The 19,222-nt window shown below is 38.0% G+C and overlaps 2 protein-coding genes across 2 annotated transcripts in view; one reads left to right on the top strand and one right to left on the bottom strand.

Annotated features, from left to right (window-relative positions):
- Positions 1-5,908, top strand: part of LOC128137635 (probable ATP-dependent RNA helicase DDX60) — a 49,982-nt gene extending 44,074 nt beyond the window's left edge. The window contains 4 exon segments of the mRNA XM_052778745.1: positions 1,414-1,556; positions 2,554-2,705; positions 5,022-5,084; positions 5,202-5,908. Coding sequence (XP_052634705.1) covers positions 1,414-1,556; positions 2,554-2,705; positions 5,022-5,084; positions 5,202-5,304 — 461 coding nt within the window. The 3' untranslated portion in view covers positions 5,305-5,908.
- A 3,250-nt stretch (positions 5,909-9,158) lies between these two features.
- On the bottom strand, positions 9,159-18,756 carry LOC128137641 (uncharacterized). Its single transcript, XM_052778761.1, has 8 exons — positions 17,963-18,756; positions 16,385-16,471; positions 15,883-16,116; positions 14,051-14,073; positions 13,026-13,171; positions 12,340-12,440; positions 12,137-12,238; positions 9,159-11,047 (listed from the first exon to the last, which is right to left on the bottom strand). The coding sequence occupies exons 1-8, from the start codon at positions 18,533-18,535 to the stop codon at positions 9,254-9,256; spliced, it is 3,060 nt and encodes a 1,019-aa protein (XP_052634721.1). The 5' UTR covers positions 18,536-18,756; the 3' UTR covers positions 9,159-9,253.
- Between the last annotated feature and the right edge of the window lie 466 nt (positions 18,757-19,222).

Genomic DNA, 19,222 nt, shown 5'->3' with positions numbered 1-19,222 from the left:
AGATTGAATACTACATATGGCTTGAGATGGTAAATAGTAGTTTTCCATTTCTAGTACAGAGCACTGGAAAGTGCTGCATAATGGTATAACATTAGCAACACCATAATGAAATCCTATTTTTTCATATTCAATTTAAGATTGCTTATTTTAACAATGGAGGGACCCCACACCTTGATGTTACCTGAAAAATGTAGGAAATGAAGAGCTGTAAATCACAGAACGATGGAATTCCAAATGAGAAGAGGAAAGCATGGGCTGTCTTGCATTTTCAGGATATATATTCCTTTATATATATTAGTGTTACTAATGCTACTTTTACTCAGGATGTGAGCTGTAGAAATTGAATTTCCTATTCTACTTGAATGGTGAAGTTTCTTGTTTAAACAGAAGGTGTTATGTGGTTGCATTCTCCCCATTTTGCTGAAGGTGTTTCACTTTGAAAGAAACATTTTCCTTTAGATTTACAGAAAAAGAAATGCAAGAACCTGCAGCTCAAGAGGTGGTAGAGATTTTTGTACTTACTTACCATAACTTTGGGCAAGGCTGCAAAAAAACCCACTACGTCAAACTGCTCAGATATTTTTATGAATGCCATAAACAGTGTTAACTACAGCATACTTACCATAACACAAAGCAGAAAAGGTTGCAGCGTAAGGATTGAAAGTATCATTGATAATTTGGAAAGAAAGAATAAGTTTCTATTTAGAAAAGGAAAATCAAAAGTGTAGATATATTTAGAAATAACTAGACAGGTCTTCTACAGACAGTGGTTGAAGTTACAAGCAGACCATAAGCCAACTGAAATGCCATGCTGTTGTAAAAACAGGAATTCATACTGGGTTGCATAAAGCAGAGCGCTTGTATGTGACAACCTTCACATATATAAGCCCTAACAGGGCCTCAGTTAGAATATTCATTCTTTAGAGCTCCACACTTCAAGAAAAATGTTGCCTGGGAGTCCAGAGGATAGCAATAAAAATTATTAGATGTCTAGCTATTAAGGCCTGTGAATACAGGTTGAAAAAACTTTTTCTTCAATGTAGGACAGAATAAAAGATGGAGGTAAAATGAGTCTTCCAATAGTAACGTTCCCTTTGGTTTTGGTACAACTTTATGCTGTTAGCAATTGTGGCTACAGATGAGTCAAGGAGAAAGGCTTAAGTTGCAAGGGGGGATTGAGATGTAATTATTCTCACCACTAGAAAGCTTTTTCTTATATACTATAATCAGTTGCGTAGAGGTTCTTACAAACAAAAGAAACAAACATCTATCAAGAAAGATTTAAGTTTAGAAGATTAACTCTTATTTCCTATCATTATCTACTGAACTGAAAATTTCTCTTTTTTAAAATAGATTGCTGAAAGGGAGCTTGTGTCTGCATAGCTTACGTTGTATTTGAAACTTCTTGTCTAGATTTTACGTCTAAGAATTGGCATGGCTCTGAACTAGCATCTTATCTGATGGACAACACCAAAAGCATATCTGCCATCTCACCCTTTGCATGTTTATCTGGAGTGGTTGATAACGACCTATTTCACGGGGAGGTCATTAATAAAGTAAGTCATTTTTTCATGGAGGACAGAATTTTATTACAGTTCAATAAAAATAATTTTTTTTTTACAATCTTCTTGCCTCTGTGTAATATGATGGCACTATGCTCAAGTGTCACTCTTTAGGAGAAACAATTTGAAAGGTGTCCCAACAAAAAATAATCAGCACTGAGTAGCACCGCATTATCACAGTGCAAGGAACACAGAATAGATGGATGTAGGAAAAAAATCTGTAGTTTGTTTTCTTGCAACGCCTCTCTTCCTTTTGACTCCGAGACAAGTAAATTACTCTAAAATTTCAGATTCAAGCCATATCCCCAGTTCATTTTCTCCACATCAGGAGGTTTTCTTTTTTGGGGCGGGGGTTGTTTTTTTTTTTTAAATCAATCACACAGTAGTCTCAAGGATCCTACGAAAAGAATGCATTATTGCATTGATCATTTGCTTCTCAAGTAGGATTTCAGTGATTACATTACTTAGCATACGAATTATCTTAATTGTAATATACATCAACATGTTTACTGTCAGCTTGCATTTTCCTGCAGTCTTCTACATGGGCTTTGTAGCATTAGGGAATTATCACATGACTCATAATTCTGTCGTAGAAAAAATTAAATTCCTACAAGTGGGGATTTGAAATTTATCTTTGTCCTTAAAATGTTCCATGCTTAAGGTTGATTCAAAGCATCAGTGAGAGAGTCTGAATACATGATATATGCATATGGAAAAAATCCTCATCTAAAACTCAAGAGAAATCCAGTGTCCTAGCCAAACTTTACTCAGAAACGTCCCAGAGCTGCACTGGCAGCGTAAATCACTTTACTAACAAACTCTCTCCTGTATCTACAGTCTACAGGTACTTGTGCAGATTTTTTGGAGTGGTGCAGGATTAGAAGTGTGGAACTTTCCAGCTGTGGGTCTGAAAGTGTAGGTTTGACAAAATAGGCATACGAACAAAACCACAGTAGTTACTCAACAGATAATTATGTATATTTTTTTTTAGGCTGACTTACGTTCCCTTGGAATTAATGTCACAAACTGCCCCCTGCTTTACTTGAACAAATATGATAATCAAGGAAGGAGGAGGCCACTCAATGCATATGCACTGGACTTCTATAAGCATGGTTCCTTGATTGCATTGACAACTGATAACTGGTACATACTACCATTTTTAATATGGTTAAACAGCAGCATTGTTTACAATATGTTACATAAGTACATCTTTTTGTTTTTAAAGCCTTCGCACTCCAGAACTTGGGGATGGATTAGCTGTTAAATATGATTAGATTAGTTGAATGTTTTAATGAGAATAAAACATATGCTAAATTAAAGTCCAATGGCAATGGCTGTTAAATATTAGCCAGGTATTCAAAACAGTACCACAAATGGGAAGTCTTGACTTCAGTGATACAGGTTATTTTGACAGGCTCTTCACAAGTTTTTTTTATTTAATCAAGGTTTTTCCACAATGAAAAAGATCAGCAAAGTCCCTGAGATGAGGAAGCCCAATGCGGTAGTCTAAAAGATAGTAACATAGTAGCAGAGAGATGTCAAAAGCTTGGTCAAATACTGAAGACTGAAACAGATTAAAGAAGGAATTCATGATCAGTGGTGAGAGACAGGTATCCAAAACACAAACTCTTTTCTGGTGCAGGAAGACTGTCACCATAGAAACCTGACTTTCACAGTAGCAAAGCAAAATCTGCCAGTAATTCAGTATTTGTACCACTATTGCTTCAATACCTCCCCTTTTCCTATCTTTCCTAAGCATTTAGCAACTTGTCCTGATAATTCAATCATACTATCATCTCTCTTTAAAGGAAGAAAAACAACCACCCACCAAAAACTCTTGTGCTGAAGCTGGCTGACCACTGCTGTATCTCATCATATTTTCATGTTTAAGCCCATGGTAGATGTAGTCTTCCTCTCTTCTTTCCTCCTGGAGCACTTATGCTCTACATTTTCCAAAACTGGAGCTTTAATCTTTTCTTTTACACTCTCTTGCCTGTATCTTTTAACACTGATCATGAATTCCTCTTCTAATCTGTTTCTGTCTTTATTATTTGATCAAACTTTTTGACATCCCTCTGCTACTATGTTACCATCTTCCAGACTACTGCCTTTGCCTTCCTCATTTAAGCGATTTCCCTGATCTTTTTCATTGTGAAAAAACCTTGATTAAATAAAAAAACCCAACTTCTGAAGAGCCTGTCAAGCTCTTAAGCTTGATAGAGCTCCAAACAATCTTTAACACTCTTTTACCTTCCTAAGCAACTTACAAACTGCATCAGCCTTCTGTTTCTTCTCAGAAGCTAAGATTGTCTTTTGCTCTTACCATTTACAGCCCTGTTGCCCTCTTCAATCTTTTAGAGATGCACCTGCTAAATGTGATGTCTTGCCATTTTCATCATTATCATTTTCACCTTTGAATCTCACTGGCCTGTATAATCTTGTTCATTAAATCCATCTCTTTACAAAACTTCTAGCTTGCAGTTCTTAATGAAGCCATTCACATACCTGTTTTATTCCCAGCCTCAGCTCAAAAAAGCTCAACCACAAGCTCCCTCTCCCAACTACTCTAGCAAGTATCTTTATTTTGCCTTCATGCTCATAGCCAGTAACTTTTATTTATGACTGAGAAAATACCACCTCATTCTGCTGCTCCCCAAAGGTGCTGTTGGGAGCATATGACAGTATCTGCTTTCCTGTAAGCTCTTCAAAGCAGATTCTAAGAAGAACAATTAGAATACACATTCCATGCACTGTTGTAATTACAATAGCAGAGTTTGGCACTAATGCCACATTATCAAGAGATGAGGAAATATACTGATTATAGAATCACACTCTGATTCTATCAAGTTGATCTAGTGAAAGATGTCCCTGCCCATAGCAGAGGGGTTGGACTAGATGAGCTTTAAAGGTCCCTTCCAGCCCAAACCATTCTATGATTCTATTATTTTCAACACAATACTGATGGTCATTTTTTTTTAAATGTGGTATTCTTAATTACTAGAAACCTAGTTTATTAAGTTGCTTTTCAGTAATCAGTCATCCTTTTTTTCAAAATATAGGGTCTTCATCATCTGTAGAAAGTTTACACTATCTCCTGCTCAATTTAGCCAGCAGATTCGTCTGAAGTATAGCATTCTAGTTTAGCTTGAGACAGATTAGTTATTCAAACAGTTGAAACCATGTTCCCAAGATAATATTAATAAATTAAATTATCTTTCCAAATATTACTCACAAGTCTTTTATATGTTTAGTATAATTATAGAAACATGTGTCCCTACAGCATTATTAATTATTTTAAGCTTATAGTTATTCTACAGTAATCCTCATGAACTAGTATGTCAGTGTTTGAGGCCATGGTATATGCTCTCTGCATCCTTATCCAACCTACATGGCAGGGTTTATTAAAGATGAAACAGTATGTTATAGTGAATATCCATTTGAATTTTTTTCTTTCTTTAGGTTAAATGAAGAAGATGCTTACTACGCACTCAAGGATTTTTCACTCCTCATTAAGTCTATTGGGTATGATAAACTTGTGCTTTTTAATATACAAGATACATATTTCATTTTAAAGCAACTTAAAATGAAACAATGCTTTTTTTTTTTTTTAATTTAAAAAAAAAAAAAAAACCAAACCAGAACATCGCTGAGTGAACTGTGTGATGATCCAAATGATAATGTTCTACTGGCATTTCAACAACTGGGTGAAATCTATGAAAAGAAACTGAAGTGTGTCACCTGAAGAAAAAAGAAAGAAAACAAAAAAAAAAAAAAAGAAAGCAGCAGCAGCACATAGTACTCTCACCAAACAGATCAGCTGCCTTTTAAGTTAGGAAGTGACTAGGTGTGAGTTATCAAATATATTTCATAATAAAGCTTTAGTAATATCCAATATTAGTAATACAAAGTTGACTTTAGAAAATTAACCTTTACGCATTGACATGTTAGCAATTAAATAATTGTGTCTATTAGATTACAAAACTAGGTAATTGCACATATCTTTCAATTGCACATTTCTTTTTTCAGGCAGTGATATATATGTTAAGACAGCTCTCAAATATACTGAGCAAATGTCACAGTTCTGACAGCTGGTGAGATTAGTAGGACAGCATTGGAAACTTTCAGCCCATTTGTGAAGGATGTTCAGCAATTACTGTGGCAACTATAATCAAATAAATTGTTCTAATTATTTTCCAAGGTTTCTATTAAGTTATAAAGTAGTACCTTCATGAACCATTATAAAAGTTTTTAAACCAGTCTGCAGTTTTAGTCTACAAAATTTTAAGTATAAAGAGGATTTTATATCAGTACAATGAAGTTTGCTTAATAAAAATGTTCCAACCATATATGGAATTGCTTCATTTTTCACCTCCTGTATCCTTAAGACTCAGAAAGATCCAGGACACCTCTAGCATACTTGTCAAAAATTCCCTTGCAATACAAATTATTGCGTTTAGTAAAATATGTTTCCTAACTATTTTCTTGGGTTTTGCTGGGAAGAACAAAGTTTTCAGCAGTATTTTCATACTATTCCTGAAAATTCTTCAGTTTAACATACATTTTAGTCTACTTGTAGTCTGAAAAAATATATACATACATACTAATATTTAGATAACCTAAGAAAATTAGGCTTTGACAACAGTCCTCATTGCCACACACAATTTTATAATGATGACCAAGATAGTGATGTAAATTATTTGCTATTGATAATAAGCAAAATGTGCATTAAGGACAATTCAGAACCCCATTTCTTCGAATTAGCTCTGGTGTTCATCAAATGATCACTGATGAAGTCTTTGACTTAATCTCTTTAGGCAGCATTAAACTACATGCAACATGTCGCTAGGAGATATTGGGGGGAAAACTCTATGTAGTCAGGTAGTGCTGCTGAGCTACCATCAACTGACTTAATCTCTTTTTTCCTTCCAGTTTTTTAATATGTGAAATAAAATTATGACAGAAATCAAACCCAGTGGTATAAAAGACTGTTTTAACTCTGATTGGAAAATAAAATTTACTCAAATTATTCCTTACTATCTGGCAAACCATGCCATATGTAGATAAATCTTGCACAACTGTTCCTCAACTAGGGTAGAAGTAACTTTATTTAGACCTTTCCAGGTTCACATTTCCCAATATAAATGGAATAATCTTTTTAGCTAAGACACAATTAATTGACCAAGGAATAAAGTCAGAAATTGGTCCTATTGTATTCTCAGTTATTTGACCAGTAACCATGAAATCCTGGGTGAAAAACACTTACTAGGTCTGTCACAGGGTACTAATTTTATATGCTGAAGACTGTAGTGTCTCTTAAAGCATTAGTAATAGCAGTCAACATTTCACTTTTAATAATGTATACAAGAAGTACCTCACTCATGTTACAGCTTTTAGTAAGGAGTCAATAGTGAAAGATGACCAAGTGCTTAAGTCAAAATGACCAACGAATCAACTCATGAAAATATCAGAAACATCAGTAATTCTACTGATTTAATATCTGGGTGGACTGTAATTTTACTGCGACCTATTGTAAATAAAACATCCTGCTTGCCATTTATCTCCCTTGTAAAACCTTAATGCTGAGCTATAATGCACTTAGACAACAACTTGCCATTCTTGAAAAGAAGTTCTAGGACTGTATTGAACCCCCACACCAACAATTTCTGCTTTCAAAAACTGTATTGTAGTCTGTTATTTGCTTTATGATTCTATAATGGTGTCTTTTCACTAGAATATGAAGTATCTGCTTTAAAGCTTAACTTTATCAAACTCTCATGAAACACTGTAATAGAAATGAACGGAAGATACGTAGAAAATAAGCAATTTTAAGAAACTCAGTAGGGTTTCTGAATAACCCTAACTCATTAGGAATTATTTTTCTTTGTCACTGTAGCAGAAAACAAACATTTTCTACAGCCTTCTGGCAACAAGTTTTATGGGTGCCTTATCTGTCTCTCTAAAATTGTTCCATTTCTCTTGCTTTCATTATAGTGAGATCAACCTCCATCCATTACACTCTTTGCCATTATCATCATGGTCAGCCTTTGTCTTCCAGTAATTTAACTTAATACCTTTTTAACACTTGTCTCCTACACACGCAGAAGAACATGACAAGAACGTCTAGAGATAAAAGCGGAACAATTCTTCGGGGAAAACTGAAATACAGTAAGACTTAAGAGATGAACATAAAGAACTAAAACAATAAAGATCATTTTCGCCACCTTCCTTACTATAATGCAAAGGGAAGATTAGTAAGTTTATAAATTCTAAACACTATTTTTCAGCACATTTAGAGGAATGCACTACCACAGAAAAACCGAGGCCAAGAATTTAACACAAGTCAAATTAAAATTAGATCACTTCCTAAACCAAGAACAGTATTTCTAAGTATTCTGTCACAATAAGTATATTGGTAAGCCTTGCAGAGATCTAAATTTAAGTAATATTTCTCTTATGAAGTTACAAAGATAATTTGGATCTTTTTTTCTTTTTAAAAGATGTCTGTCTAGTTGCCTGTGAAAAATTTTGAAGGGATATTAACCACTCTGATCTAATACTTGCCAGTTGACATAGCTACCTAACGCAAGATTCATTTATTTAAAATCTGGCACCAGCTCTTGCTGGAGAGTGAACACTAAATGAAATAAAGCTTTAATCTGAAATAGCACTACCGTCTGCATATTCTAATAGCTAAAGCACAATTATCTCTTGTATGCAACAAAAAGGTTAATAAATTAGAAAAAGATGGTATTTTTATCCTCACTTTGTGTCATATTTCACAGACTAAAAATTCAATGAGTTCTGGATCAGTGAGAAGTGCTGTTTTCCTCTTTTCCTGTCATTACACAAATTTTAAAAGGAGATTTTTTGTGTTTTAAAAGCTAGATTCTCCTAATGCTTTCATCAAAACAGCAAGTTAGCATCTGTCCACTGGTTCCAAAACTGTTGCCAAGAGGAACTGAAAATTAGTTGTGACTGTTACTTTTCATAAAGGCAGTGGTTCAGAAGCATAGCTGACACCCTTCTGCAATGCATAACAAGAACACTGATGTAGTGTTTCAATTTCAAAAGTGCAAGAGAAATTATTGAAATTACACTAGAAGTTGCACCTTCAGTATATATTAAATACATCACAGAAAAAAAGAAAAACAGCAAAAGGGAGATAAGCAAAGCAATTTCCAGTAATGCCCTTCAACATCCTTTGTTTTCCCCATGGCTCTCGTCCCTCCCTGCCTATGAGGTGAATGCTATTGTCTGTACTCTTTCTGATTTAACCCTAGTGCAAGTGCTGCTGTACCAAAACAGCAATATACTGCTTCCTGTTGCTGAGGCTTCACTGAACCTGCTTTCTGGGACACCTCAGTCCCCCACCACCCACACACCCCCCAGCGGTACTTCTCAGAAGGTCTGCATTCTTAAAGATACAGCATACATGGTCATACTTGAGTCTTTAACAAGACATGACATTTTTGGTTGTTTCTTCAGTTTGGGTTTGCACTATAAAAATAACTTTAGTACACTGTACTTGCTGAAAAGCAGTCATGTTTCTAACACAAAGGTACCTCAATTGGCAAGAATCAGGGAGAACAACAGCTGTAAAATCACAGGTATCCCCACTTTTTAATGTGTTAAGTAGCATTTATTTAATTCCAGCTTATTTAAGTATAGTCATCTTCCATTTCACTCTCTCTTCATGTCTCTGATTTTCTTCTAGTAGATATTTTGTCTTCAGCAACAGAAAAATATTCTGATGCACTGCTGGTATCAGTAGAGATGGATGTTTGACTTAGCTCTTCAGTGTCAGAATCGCTGTCACTTGGCATTCCTCCTGCTTCATTTACCATAAGCACAGAATCTCCTAAAGATGGATCATTGCACATGCCAGGAACAGAACAAGCTGCATTCTGAAACTGTACAGACTCAGGTTCATCTTCCCTCCTAGGACAGGAAGAGTTGTTCTCAGCAACAGTTTCACTTCCCTCATCTTTTACCTTTGTTTCTTGTTTTGTTGTTGTAATAAGAAGTTGAGTGGAAGATGCGTTCTCATATTTAACAGGAAGGACAACTGAACATAAAGGCTGACTACTAGAAGAATTACTATCAGCAAGCATTTCTGCGCTTTCAGTTTTCTCAGATGAGTTCACAGGAAAGAATGAACCTTCACATTTTGGACGACTATGTCTAGAAGCAGGCTCTGCACACTGTGAAGATACAAGCTTCCCTAGATTTAGAGGTGTTTTGTCAGATTTTATTTTCTCTTTTTCCGTTTTTTCAGTACCATTTCCAGACAAAAACACAGAAGAAGTCAGCGAATCAGAGGTATTTCTGACAATACTTCCAAATGAAAATACTGTTGAAGGCAACTGGAAACAGTTATTTTTGAAGGAAAATACACAGTTACTGGGGAGAAGGGGGGACTCTGAGACATCATTTATCCCAGCTGCAGTGTTGGGTTCTGAAGTACTACAAGCTGCAGCTGTGATGGATTCTGAGGCATTAGCTTTCTGTTCCCATGAGACAGATGGTTTCTGTGTACCATATTCTGCAGTTTCCTTTGCAGAAAGTGTTTTTTCTCTCATGTGAGATGATGTACTTTTGTCAAATGGCTTCTCAGATTGGCTAAAAAATGAGGATAATGGTAAAACCTTAAATGAATTGCTCACTCCCAATCCTGCAAAACAATCTCTTTCTGAATTGCCAAAGGGAAACGAAAAATCTGGCTTCTCACTTTCTGCTGAGTCTACATTAGGACTGGTTGAAGCATCAGAAACTGTGGTTTTTGTTACAGGACCATGTTTTCTAAATTTGCTTTCATTCTCATTATCAGTTTTAACCGCACGATCACATTTTCCTAGATAAAATTGAGGGAAAACATATTTCCTGTCTTTCTTTTTGAAGGAAAATGTACCTGCATCTTTAATAAATCTGGGTAATGAGTTGTTACATGCACTGAAAGCAAAAGGTGAAGCAGAAAGTCTCTCTGCAGAAACATCTAGAAATTCTGAATTTGATACAGTAACATTTACTGATGCTGCTGGTTTTAAGCCAGATGAAGTGCTAGAATTTGTGTCCATTTTGTTGGAAACAGTAACTGCCGATGCCTGCATTGGCAACTTTTCTTTAATTACTAAGTCTTCGGAGTTTTCTGATAAGGCTGGAGTGGTTACTTCCTGGGAACTTCTCTCATGAAATAACTTTAAGTCACCATTTGTTTCAGAAAAGTTCATATTTGTGGATGGGATGCTGTGATTACTGGTTCCAGAAAACCTTCTCTCATCAAAGCCATCTGCTCTTTGTAGGGTTCCCATTTTTCCTTTATCTGTGTTATTTGCTTTGGTAGGTGAAGGTACAAAAGGAGTTCCTGAGGACCTATCCTTCAAAGCCTCAGGAGTTACAAATTTATACTTTTTATTTGCAGGTAAAGTTTGTGTCTTGAACTCATCGGTGAGCTTCTGACGTTCCATATAGTATCTGTAACGTAACTCCTACAATTACAGCAAAGAATCCCGTTAAGTAAAATGGCACGTGTGGATTCAGAGGTTATAAAACCCCCATACGGTCCTAAGACTGAAGAAAAGTTTTCATATATTCTATAGCATTTATGATGTATTTTTCCATTACTGCTAGAAGATAACAGAACACAAGTCATTATGGAAAAAAGTTCTTTAAAAATAATTGAACAAGATACACATGGAACCCTGATGACAAAGTAGGTTTTGAAACAGGAGACTATAGAAAACTGTTTAAAGTCACTGCCAAAACCACAAATAACTAAAAATAGTAGCTTAGACAGTAAGTGACAAATTCTCAAGTTGTCATGAAAAATAACCATCTGAAACCAATTTAGCTGGTGGTATGGTTTTTTTTTTTTTTACTAGATACAATAACTATGTAAATTGTATTCTCAATGGCAATAAGCCACATGTTCTTCAAAATAATACAGCAAAAGAAAAATAATTCTATATTAAAGGACCTAAGCAACTTCTTCATTTAATCATCTGCCATTGGTATTCTCAGAACATACATTATGCAATTCACTGCCAGCCATGCTTCACCAACTTTAACTAGAATCATTCTGTACAGAACAATACTCGCTCAGCCACCCACATGGAACTGCTAGTGAGTGAAACAATCTAGTTGTATAACTAGATCATTGGAAATGAAACAAAAAGAGAGACTGGTTTCAGTTTCATGTCAAACTATCAGGAATTTAGTCTTAGAAGAGTGAATTCTATTATCTTCAGAAAACAGAACACAGGCAGATGACTTCCTCTTCAAATAGGCAATAGGGAAGCTTATTTGGATTACAAAGCTACAGATGTGACTCAAAAAGCCACAATAAAATATAAAAATAAAGTATTTGAAGTCAGTAGTAAGATTAAGTTCCAGCTTTCTGAAGAAAAAAGAAGAGTAAAATCCTGACAGCTTTAATAACCTAGTCAGATTTACATTCTAGAATTGGAAGGGTAACTTTCTACTAAGAAAACTGAAAAAAAATTATAAGAGTTTATTTAGAAAGTTGTGTCACAACAAATAGTAACTTAGCCATACTTACAACAGATGTTCAATCATACCTCATGACTCATATTTTGAAACGCTGACATTTCTGATATTGACATTAAGCGAGTACAGATCCTGCTACCATCTGCTAGTGCTTCCTCCTGTCCTGCTACAGGCTGAAAAATGTTTTGCAGCAGACATTATAGTTTATTTTGATAAAAAAAAAAAAACCAAAACAAAACAGTACAGTGTTGTAGCCCCATAGTCAATAACTTACAAGAAATGTGTTGGGTATATTCTTCTGGTCCTGCCATTGCTTTATGTTATTTTTAAATAGAGTATTTTTTGTTGAGTTCTCATTTCCTCCAGAAGGTAGATCTATCAGAAAGAATACAAGAATACTAATAGAGATCATATTAAGTATGGAAAATACCAAAAGGTTCCTGTGCATCTAAACACAGATTCCAATTAAGAACAAAAGTATATTGCCCTAAGTGAGACCCTAGTACTTGTCGAAACTTCTGTGATAAAAAGCAAGTGGCCTGCACAAGAAGTTTTCTAAATGCCTGGAGATTCCTGCCCTGATACAAAACCCAACATTTTCTCCTTGAGGTAAAAGCATTTAATCAGAGCGTAGTTAACATTCACACTACACTACAACAAATGCCCATCTACTTCAGCAACACACTTCTGACAGTGACGATACTGGTTGTATAGGAAAATTATAATGATACTTCCCCCAGCTTCCAAAAATACAGCCTAAGGACTTTGTAGAGAAAGTACATTCATAAAATGCATTTAAAAGCCCTCGATAAATTTAACATCCATTAATTTCTTCAGATGCTTTCTGAACTCTTGCATGCTTTTGCCATGCAGATTGTTTATTAGCAATTAGTTCCACAAATTGCAGGTTCCTAGAGTGATTCCCCGAATCTTGTCCTATATTAAGTCCTTCTTCCCTACCTTTAACAATGCCTACATTAACAGGCATTAACTTCAAAGCCAAGATTTCATTAACCGCAGGTTTGATATCCATCGTCTTTTGAGTATATTCTGGTGGTTTTTCATAGCTAGATGCTATATTCATCAGGTCAAGCTGAGTTTTCATTCTGGAAAAGGGAAAAAAACCCCAATCTTAAACACTTTTCTTAAGGCTCACATGCCAACAACTAAATTACACCTACCTAATACAAAAAAAATTAATTTTAAAAAGAAATCACTAAAAGGGAGAAGATATCAGAAAAAGTTAAGTCCTCAATAAAATGTCAAGTTTCCTAGATTTTTTTCTTAAAACTTACTACTTGACGATTCATTTGAATTAGGTTTCATACACAATGGAAATTGCAATAAGTAGTGCCCGTAGTTCAGCAAAAAGATTAAAACACCCCCACTTTTCTTAGTGTACAATACCTGAATCTAAATTATACTCTTTCTTCAGAGGGCATTGCTAATGTTAGTCTCAACCACAACATATTTTAAAGAACTCCATTTCCAATATTCTTTCTTAAACTCTGCTTAAAAAGCAATAAGAAATGTAATTAAGAATCTTCAGAAAGAAATATACAGGGTATGTGCACTGCAAACACAAAAATGAAGACACTGCAGAATCTCCGTACACACACTTAGACTTAAAGATTTCTGTAAAAGCTTCAGGCATGCTTCAGTGTTCCTGAGTTTAAATATCTAAAAATATCCAATCACCATGTATTAACGAATTCCTATACTCAGTTTTTGCCAGGGAGCCAATTCAAAAGATTGTTTATCTCTAATCCCAGACAGTACATCACTAAAATTCTTGACACATTGCCTAAAATTTGGAATATGGAGCATCCAAAAAATCTGAAAGCATTATAATGTCTTAATTACCAAATATGATTTTCATTTTAAGTTGCTATATCTGACCATATCCAAAGAAACTATTTTCTTAGTTTTTAATCTTAAAATTACACTAGAGAACTAACAAAGCATGAAAAAAAAAATATATATACCTTGTATTCAAGCCACAGGCCACCTATAAATAAAACAAGAATTTGTAAGATATGAATGAGTTTTCCTCCAACTCTCAAAAGGAGATTATTGCTTTATCAAAATACTTCAGAGACTGAACGCCCTGTCTTCATTTCACAGGACTATAGGAAATAAACCTGTTAACATTCAAAAAAAAAGAAAAAAAAAGCATCCAAATGTAAAAAAAAAAAAGTATGTCTGGGACAATGATTTATCTTGTCATGTTTTGTGTTAAAGACAAAAAGAACTCCTTCAGAGCCAAATGAAGGCATTCAAATCATGAATCATGACCCACATGGTTATCTAATCCATTTCAGATGTTCAGATATTTGTAAACATTCCAATGAAAGACTGTTCTGTATTTCTTGGCGAGGGAAGCCTCTGCTACCTGTTCTCAAGATGCTATTACACTGAGATTAAAAAAAGCTGTCTTTTAGTTTTAAATCAGCCAGATAATGGCAGTATGAAGTGCACTGCGCTAAGTGACACTTCCCAAAGAATGGGAGTAAAAACCTGACTGGATTATAGACTAGCTGCCTCCTTTTAAAAACCTGGTGATCTCATTGAACGCAATCTTAAAACAACAACAAAAACCCACCTCACTGAAATGAGTTGTGTAGTGTTATGAGGGGCAGGTGGGAAAGTGCTAAGTTTAAAGCATACTCATCACTGGAGTCAGATTATTTCTTCCAAAACTGGGAGTTGCTTTTACTTTGGGTAAAAGTGAAATTTTCCTTAACGAGTTGTTACCAGAAACTTAGTCAAACTCTAAGTACTTTCTTAGCTTCTCATTTATCTGAAGGTAGCAAAAAGACCCACTGCAGAAAACAGCAATATGCTGTAATTTCTTAGGAAAGGATAAGCCTTGAAATTAAGGAAAACACAAAATTCAGTAGTTATTTAAGTACTTTGCCCCATATCTACTATCTGCCTAAATTCCATACAACTGCAGCCACAGTGTTTGACATAAACGAGATGAAAAGGTCTACACTAGTTTAGATAACAGTGAAGATTAAGCCTGTGTCTTGGGTTCCTCTAGCATTTATCTCTAAATCAGAAACTGTTTTTCTGTGCAGTTCCCTTAAACATTATGAGGAAGACTTTCAGGGTCTTGTATACAGAAGTGTATATACTACATAGTAGAGCGTATGTCAGAAGCACCTAAGCCAGCTTTGAATAGGCTGATTTATCTCCATTGCACACCTCAGTGCAAAGTTTACAGTAGGTTTTAAAATCAGTATAATCACCTTAGCTCAGGTATCCCAACATGGCACTCCACTGTGCAGCACAGACAAGTTATTGATTCTGGCTCCAATCTTTACCCAAAAAGCATTTTTAATGTCTTGCAACTTCAAAAATGCAATGGAAATGCTTAATACACAAAGCATTTGAAAATAAATATGAAAAAGCAAATAAATGTGAGAATTTTGAAGGCAGTACTAGTAAATAACTCCCTATCCAGCACCAAGGTAGCTTACTTTCACAGCTGGTAGCTTAATACAGCAAGTGTTACAGCAACAGCTACACAGTCAATATTAATTTCATTAGTTTTCAGTGAAGAAGAAAAGTGTCTACTGAATTCACTAAATATAACTGATAAGCTGCAATGAAAGCTTTTCAAACTTTTCTAAAATGAAAAGCACTGCTATAAAAAAAAGTATGAAGTGTTAAGTAATTTTAGTCTGTATTTTTCATTTATTGAATTTCTTTTTCCTGATCCAGTCATTATCATAATCTACAAAATAGCAGGCTCTATATGACGTTTGAGGTTCATTATACAACTGATATCAAATAATAACTAAAAGGCCATCACCTCCAGGAAACGCTGAGGATCACACTCATGGACAAGCTTTTCACAATCCTTCAAAAAATTCTCAATGGTCTTCTTGTGAGTTTCTTTCATTTTCTTCCAAATCTGAAATTCTTTCTCTTTTTTACTTCTTTGATTTTCAACATCTTCTAGCAATTGCCGTTTCTTCATTTCCAGGGTTTTGAAAATTTCTCCAAATTCCAGTGCAATTATCTCTGCATCACTGTTCAGCACCATCTAGAAGCACGAGAACATAAAAACAGATGAAAATGCAGTAACAATGTCTATATGGGAGTCACTTCCCCAAGTAAGCTCAGAGCACATCTCTGCCACAAGGAGCACCAGTATAGTCCATGTTGTGATTAACCTATCATAAAAGAGAAACAGAGACACATATATAAGATATATATATATTTCTATGTAATACATAAAAATATAATTTAAAATATATTTTTATAATATACATTTCATATATATATAAAAATATCCAGCAACTGTAACTCACGTCCGTATCATTTGGTTGACTTGAAATTTCATTCATCAGCTTCTCATTTATTATTCTCATTTTTTTCAGACTGCTGAAGAAGGTTAACTGCAAGACAATTGAAACACTTAGTATGACTTTATCCGCTCCATAAAATAAATACATTTCAGTGGTTATCTAGAATCACATCATGGGATGTGCTGTAAAACATATTAAACATAGGCTGTGATTCAAAACATCACTTAACAACATTTAATGCTTTCCTGGATCAGTACACAAACTTACTTTTGCTATTTTGCAAAACAATATTTTTAGGCTCACCTACAATGCATATTGCTAGAATGGCTACAGGGTTACTTCATATTTTAAAAAAAAAAAGGCTGAGGGAAACAATGTTTTGTTTTGGTTTTTTTTTTAAAAAACCTCTCCCCTCACACAGACATCTATCACAATGTAAGTTTTAATGCTGTTATTCCAGTCTGACAAGCAACTGTGTGATACTCGCTTTTTTTTTTTTTTATGCCTCAATGATAAAATAGAAAGCTGTCCATAACTGAGTTATTTCTGTTTGGTTTTAAACTAAGATTATCACTGTTTTTTTCCTCCTTTACCTCACCACAGTATCACTAAGTTTTACACTAAGTTTTACACAGAGAGTCTAGTGCAAACACTGTTTTCCCCGGTTTCCTGAGTGACATGCAATTGGTAATGGGAGAGGCAGTAGGGAAATCAGTGCAAAAGCAACTTGTGGCTTAAAGAATAGTCAGTGCTGTACTTAAACTTTTATACCTATACTCTTCATCACTGCCCTGCAGTCGTTTCAATTACTGCACAGCAGAACTGCTGTATGACATGCCGCCCTGCACCCAATTTGCATAAGGCACGAAAGGCTCATTCTACCCAAATGGTAGCTATTTTGGCAAAAAACACAACTACTACCACTACAAAGCGGCCAACCAACCATTAGGCCAGGCAGTTGCTGTCTTCATGCAAACAGGAATGCATTTTGGTTTTACATTTATGAACTTATTACTTACCTAAACCATCTATTTCTAAATATGTAATTATCTATGACCCAAATTACTTATGCCAGCTCAGAGAGCCTATAAACAAAATATCTGTGTGCGTTTTTTTTTTTTTTGTTAGTAGGACTAGCATCTTCCTGAACTTGGAAAAACTGGATCCAGACATGCAATAAACTCTTAGCATCAGTGTGTTTCTTTGGCGAAGACTGCCAGTCTCGATATTAAAAAAAAAAAAAACAAAACCGAAACCCAACCCAAACCAAAAAACCCCAACTCCTCAGGTGCTTTGGTAAGCTGGGTTCCGCTCTGTGGATACCGTAATACCGCCCGGTCCCCTGTCTGCGGTGGAGGTGGTCTGACGGCAGGAGGGGAAGGCACACCCCAGTAGCCCACAAACAAATCTCGACTCCTGCTTCCAAGCAGCAGACCCCCTCGCTGCCTCTCGCCTGCCCACCACACCGCGCTTCTCCCTGCGTCGCCCAGTAAGAGCAGCCCGGGGCCGGTGGGATCCCCCGTGGGACAGCCTGACCCCCCCAGCCAGACCCCCGGCGCGGAGGGGAAGCGCGGCGCTTACTTTTTCCTCCTGGTATACAGTGTCTATGAGGTTGACGGAGTGGAAGATGCCTTGGTGCTCCTCAGAGACGCACTGCCCGCACCCCGCCTGGCGGCACATCCGGCAGTACAGCTGCACCAGCCGGCTCGGATGCTTCTGGCAGCTTCCCCCGAGCGCCAGCGGGGAGAGCAGGCCAGGGCCCTGCCCCGGCTCTGCCTCCCCCGCCTTGGCGGCCCCTGCCGCGCCGGACCGGTAGAGCTTGACCACCTCCGCCAGCGTGGTGTTGACGGGCAGCGCGGCGGCGCCGCCGCGGGGCAGCGGGCACAGCTTCCTGCACAGCGGGCATGACACCCGGGCGCCGGCCGCGCCGCCGCCAGCGCCCGCGCCCGGCCCCGGTCCTGGTCCCCCCCGGGAGAGGCGGGCCTGCCCCTGCCCCTGACCCCGCTGCTGCTGCTGCTGCTGCAGGCGGGCGGCCTCGGCCGAGGCCAGGCACTCCAGCACGCAGCCCCGGCAGAAGTTGTGCGAGCAGAGGGGCAGCGTCACCGGCTCCTCGAAGAGGGACAGGCACACGGCGCACGTCAGGCTGGCCTCCATCTGCGACAAGCAGGCGGGCGGCCGAGGACGCCGCTCCTGCTGCCCCGGGCCCGGCTCGCAGGCGGGCCGGCTGGGCGCCCCCGCCTCGTCACGCCGCCCCGCCGCCTCCAGCCCGGCGGCAGCGAGCCCCGCCGCCGAGGGGCCGCAGAGAAGCAGCCGAAGACCCGGCAAGCTCCAAACTCCAGCCGCCGCTGCCAACCGCCAACTTCCCAGGAAGCGGAGCCCGGCGGCGCGGGGAGGGGCAAGGGGAGACGACGCGGTGGCGATTGGGGAAGCCGCGAGATTGACACCGCCGCTTTCCAGTCACGGCAGAAGAAGGGAGTGAGGCGGCGCCACAGGGGCGGGGCGGGGCGGGGCGCGGAGCGGAGCGGAGCTGACCGTGTGTGACCGGTGGCCCGGCCGCGCCTCGCCGGCGGCGTGGGGCGGGGCGTGCTGGGGCCCGCCCGCTGCCCGGCCTGTGAGCGGCTGCGCCCCCGGACGCCTGCGGGGGCTAGCGCCGCCGCCGCCATTTTGTGACAGCCTGTCCGCGAAATTGACGGTCTGCGTTTTGGGAGGGGGCCTCGTGCTGTGGGAAGCACCGCGTGAACAAGGCGTTTGCGGTTGAGAGAGGTGTCCGTGTTCCTGTCTGCACGTACACAGAGTTAAAGCGAAGTAGCTCCCCAGTGCTGAGGTACGGCTGTTACTAGC

The sequence above is a fragment of the Harpia harpyja genome, chromosome 2 (genome assembly GCF_026419915.1).
Source record: "Harpia harpyja isolate bHarHar1 chromosome 2, bHarHar1 primary haplotype, whole genome shotgun sequence".
NCBI classification, from domain to species: Eukaryota; Metazoa; Chordata; class Aves; order Accipitriformes; family Accipitridae; genus Harpia; species Harpia harpyja.
The sequence above is the reverse complement of the archived record's forward strand: the minus strand, read 5'-3'. Positions and strand labels throughout refer to the sequence as shown.

Coding starts and splice junctions, on each gene's coding strand:
- LOC128137641 (XM_052778761.1), bottom strand. CDS start 18,535: ATGGAGGCCAGCCTGACGTGCGCCGTGTGCCTGTCCCTCTTCGAGGAG. Junction 16,117..16,384: donor GTCAACCAAATGATACGGAC/GTGAGTTACAGT, acceptor TCGTGCTTCTAG/ATGGTGCTGAACAGTGATGC. Junction 12,239..12,339: donor ATATACCCAACACATTTCTT/GTAAGTTATTGA, acceptor AACATTTTTCAG/CCTGTAGCAGGACAGGAGGA.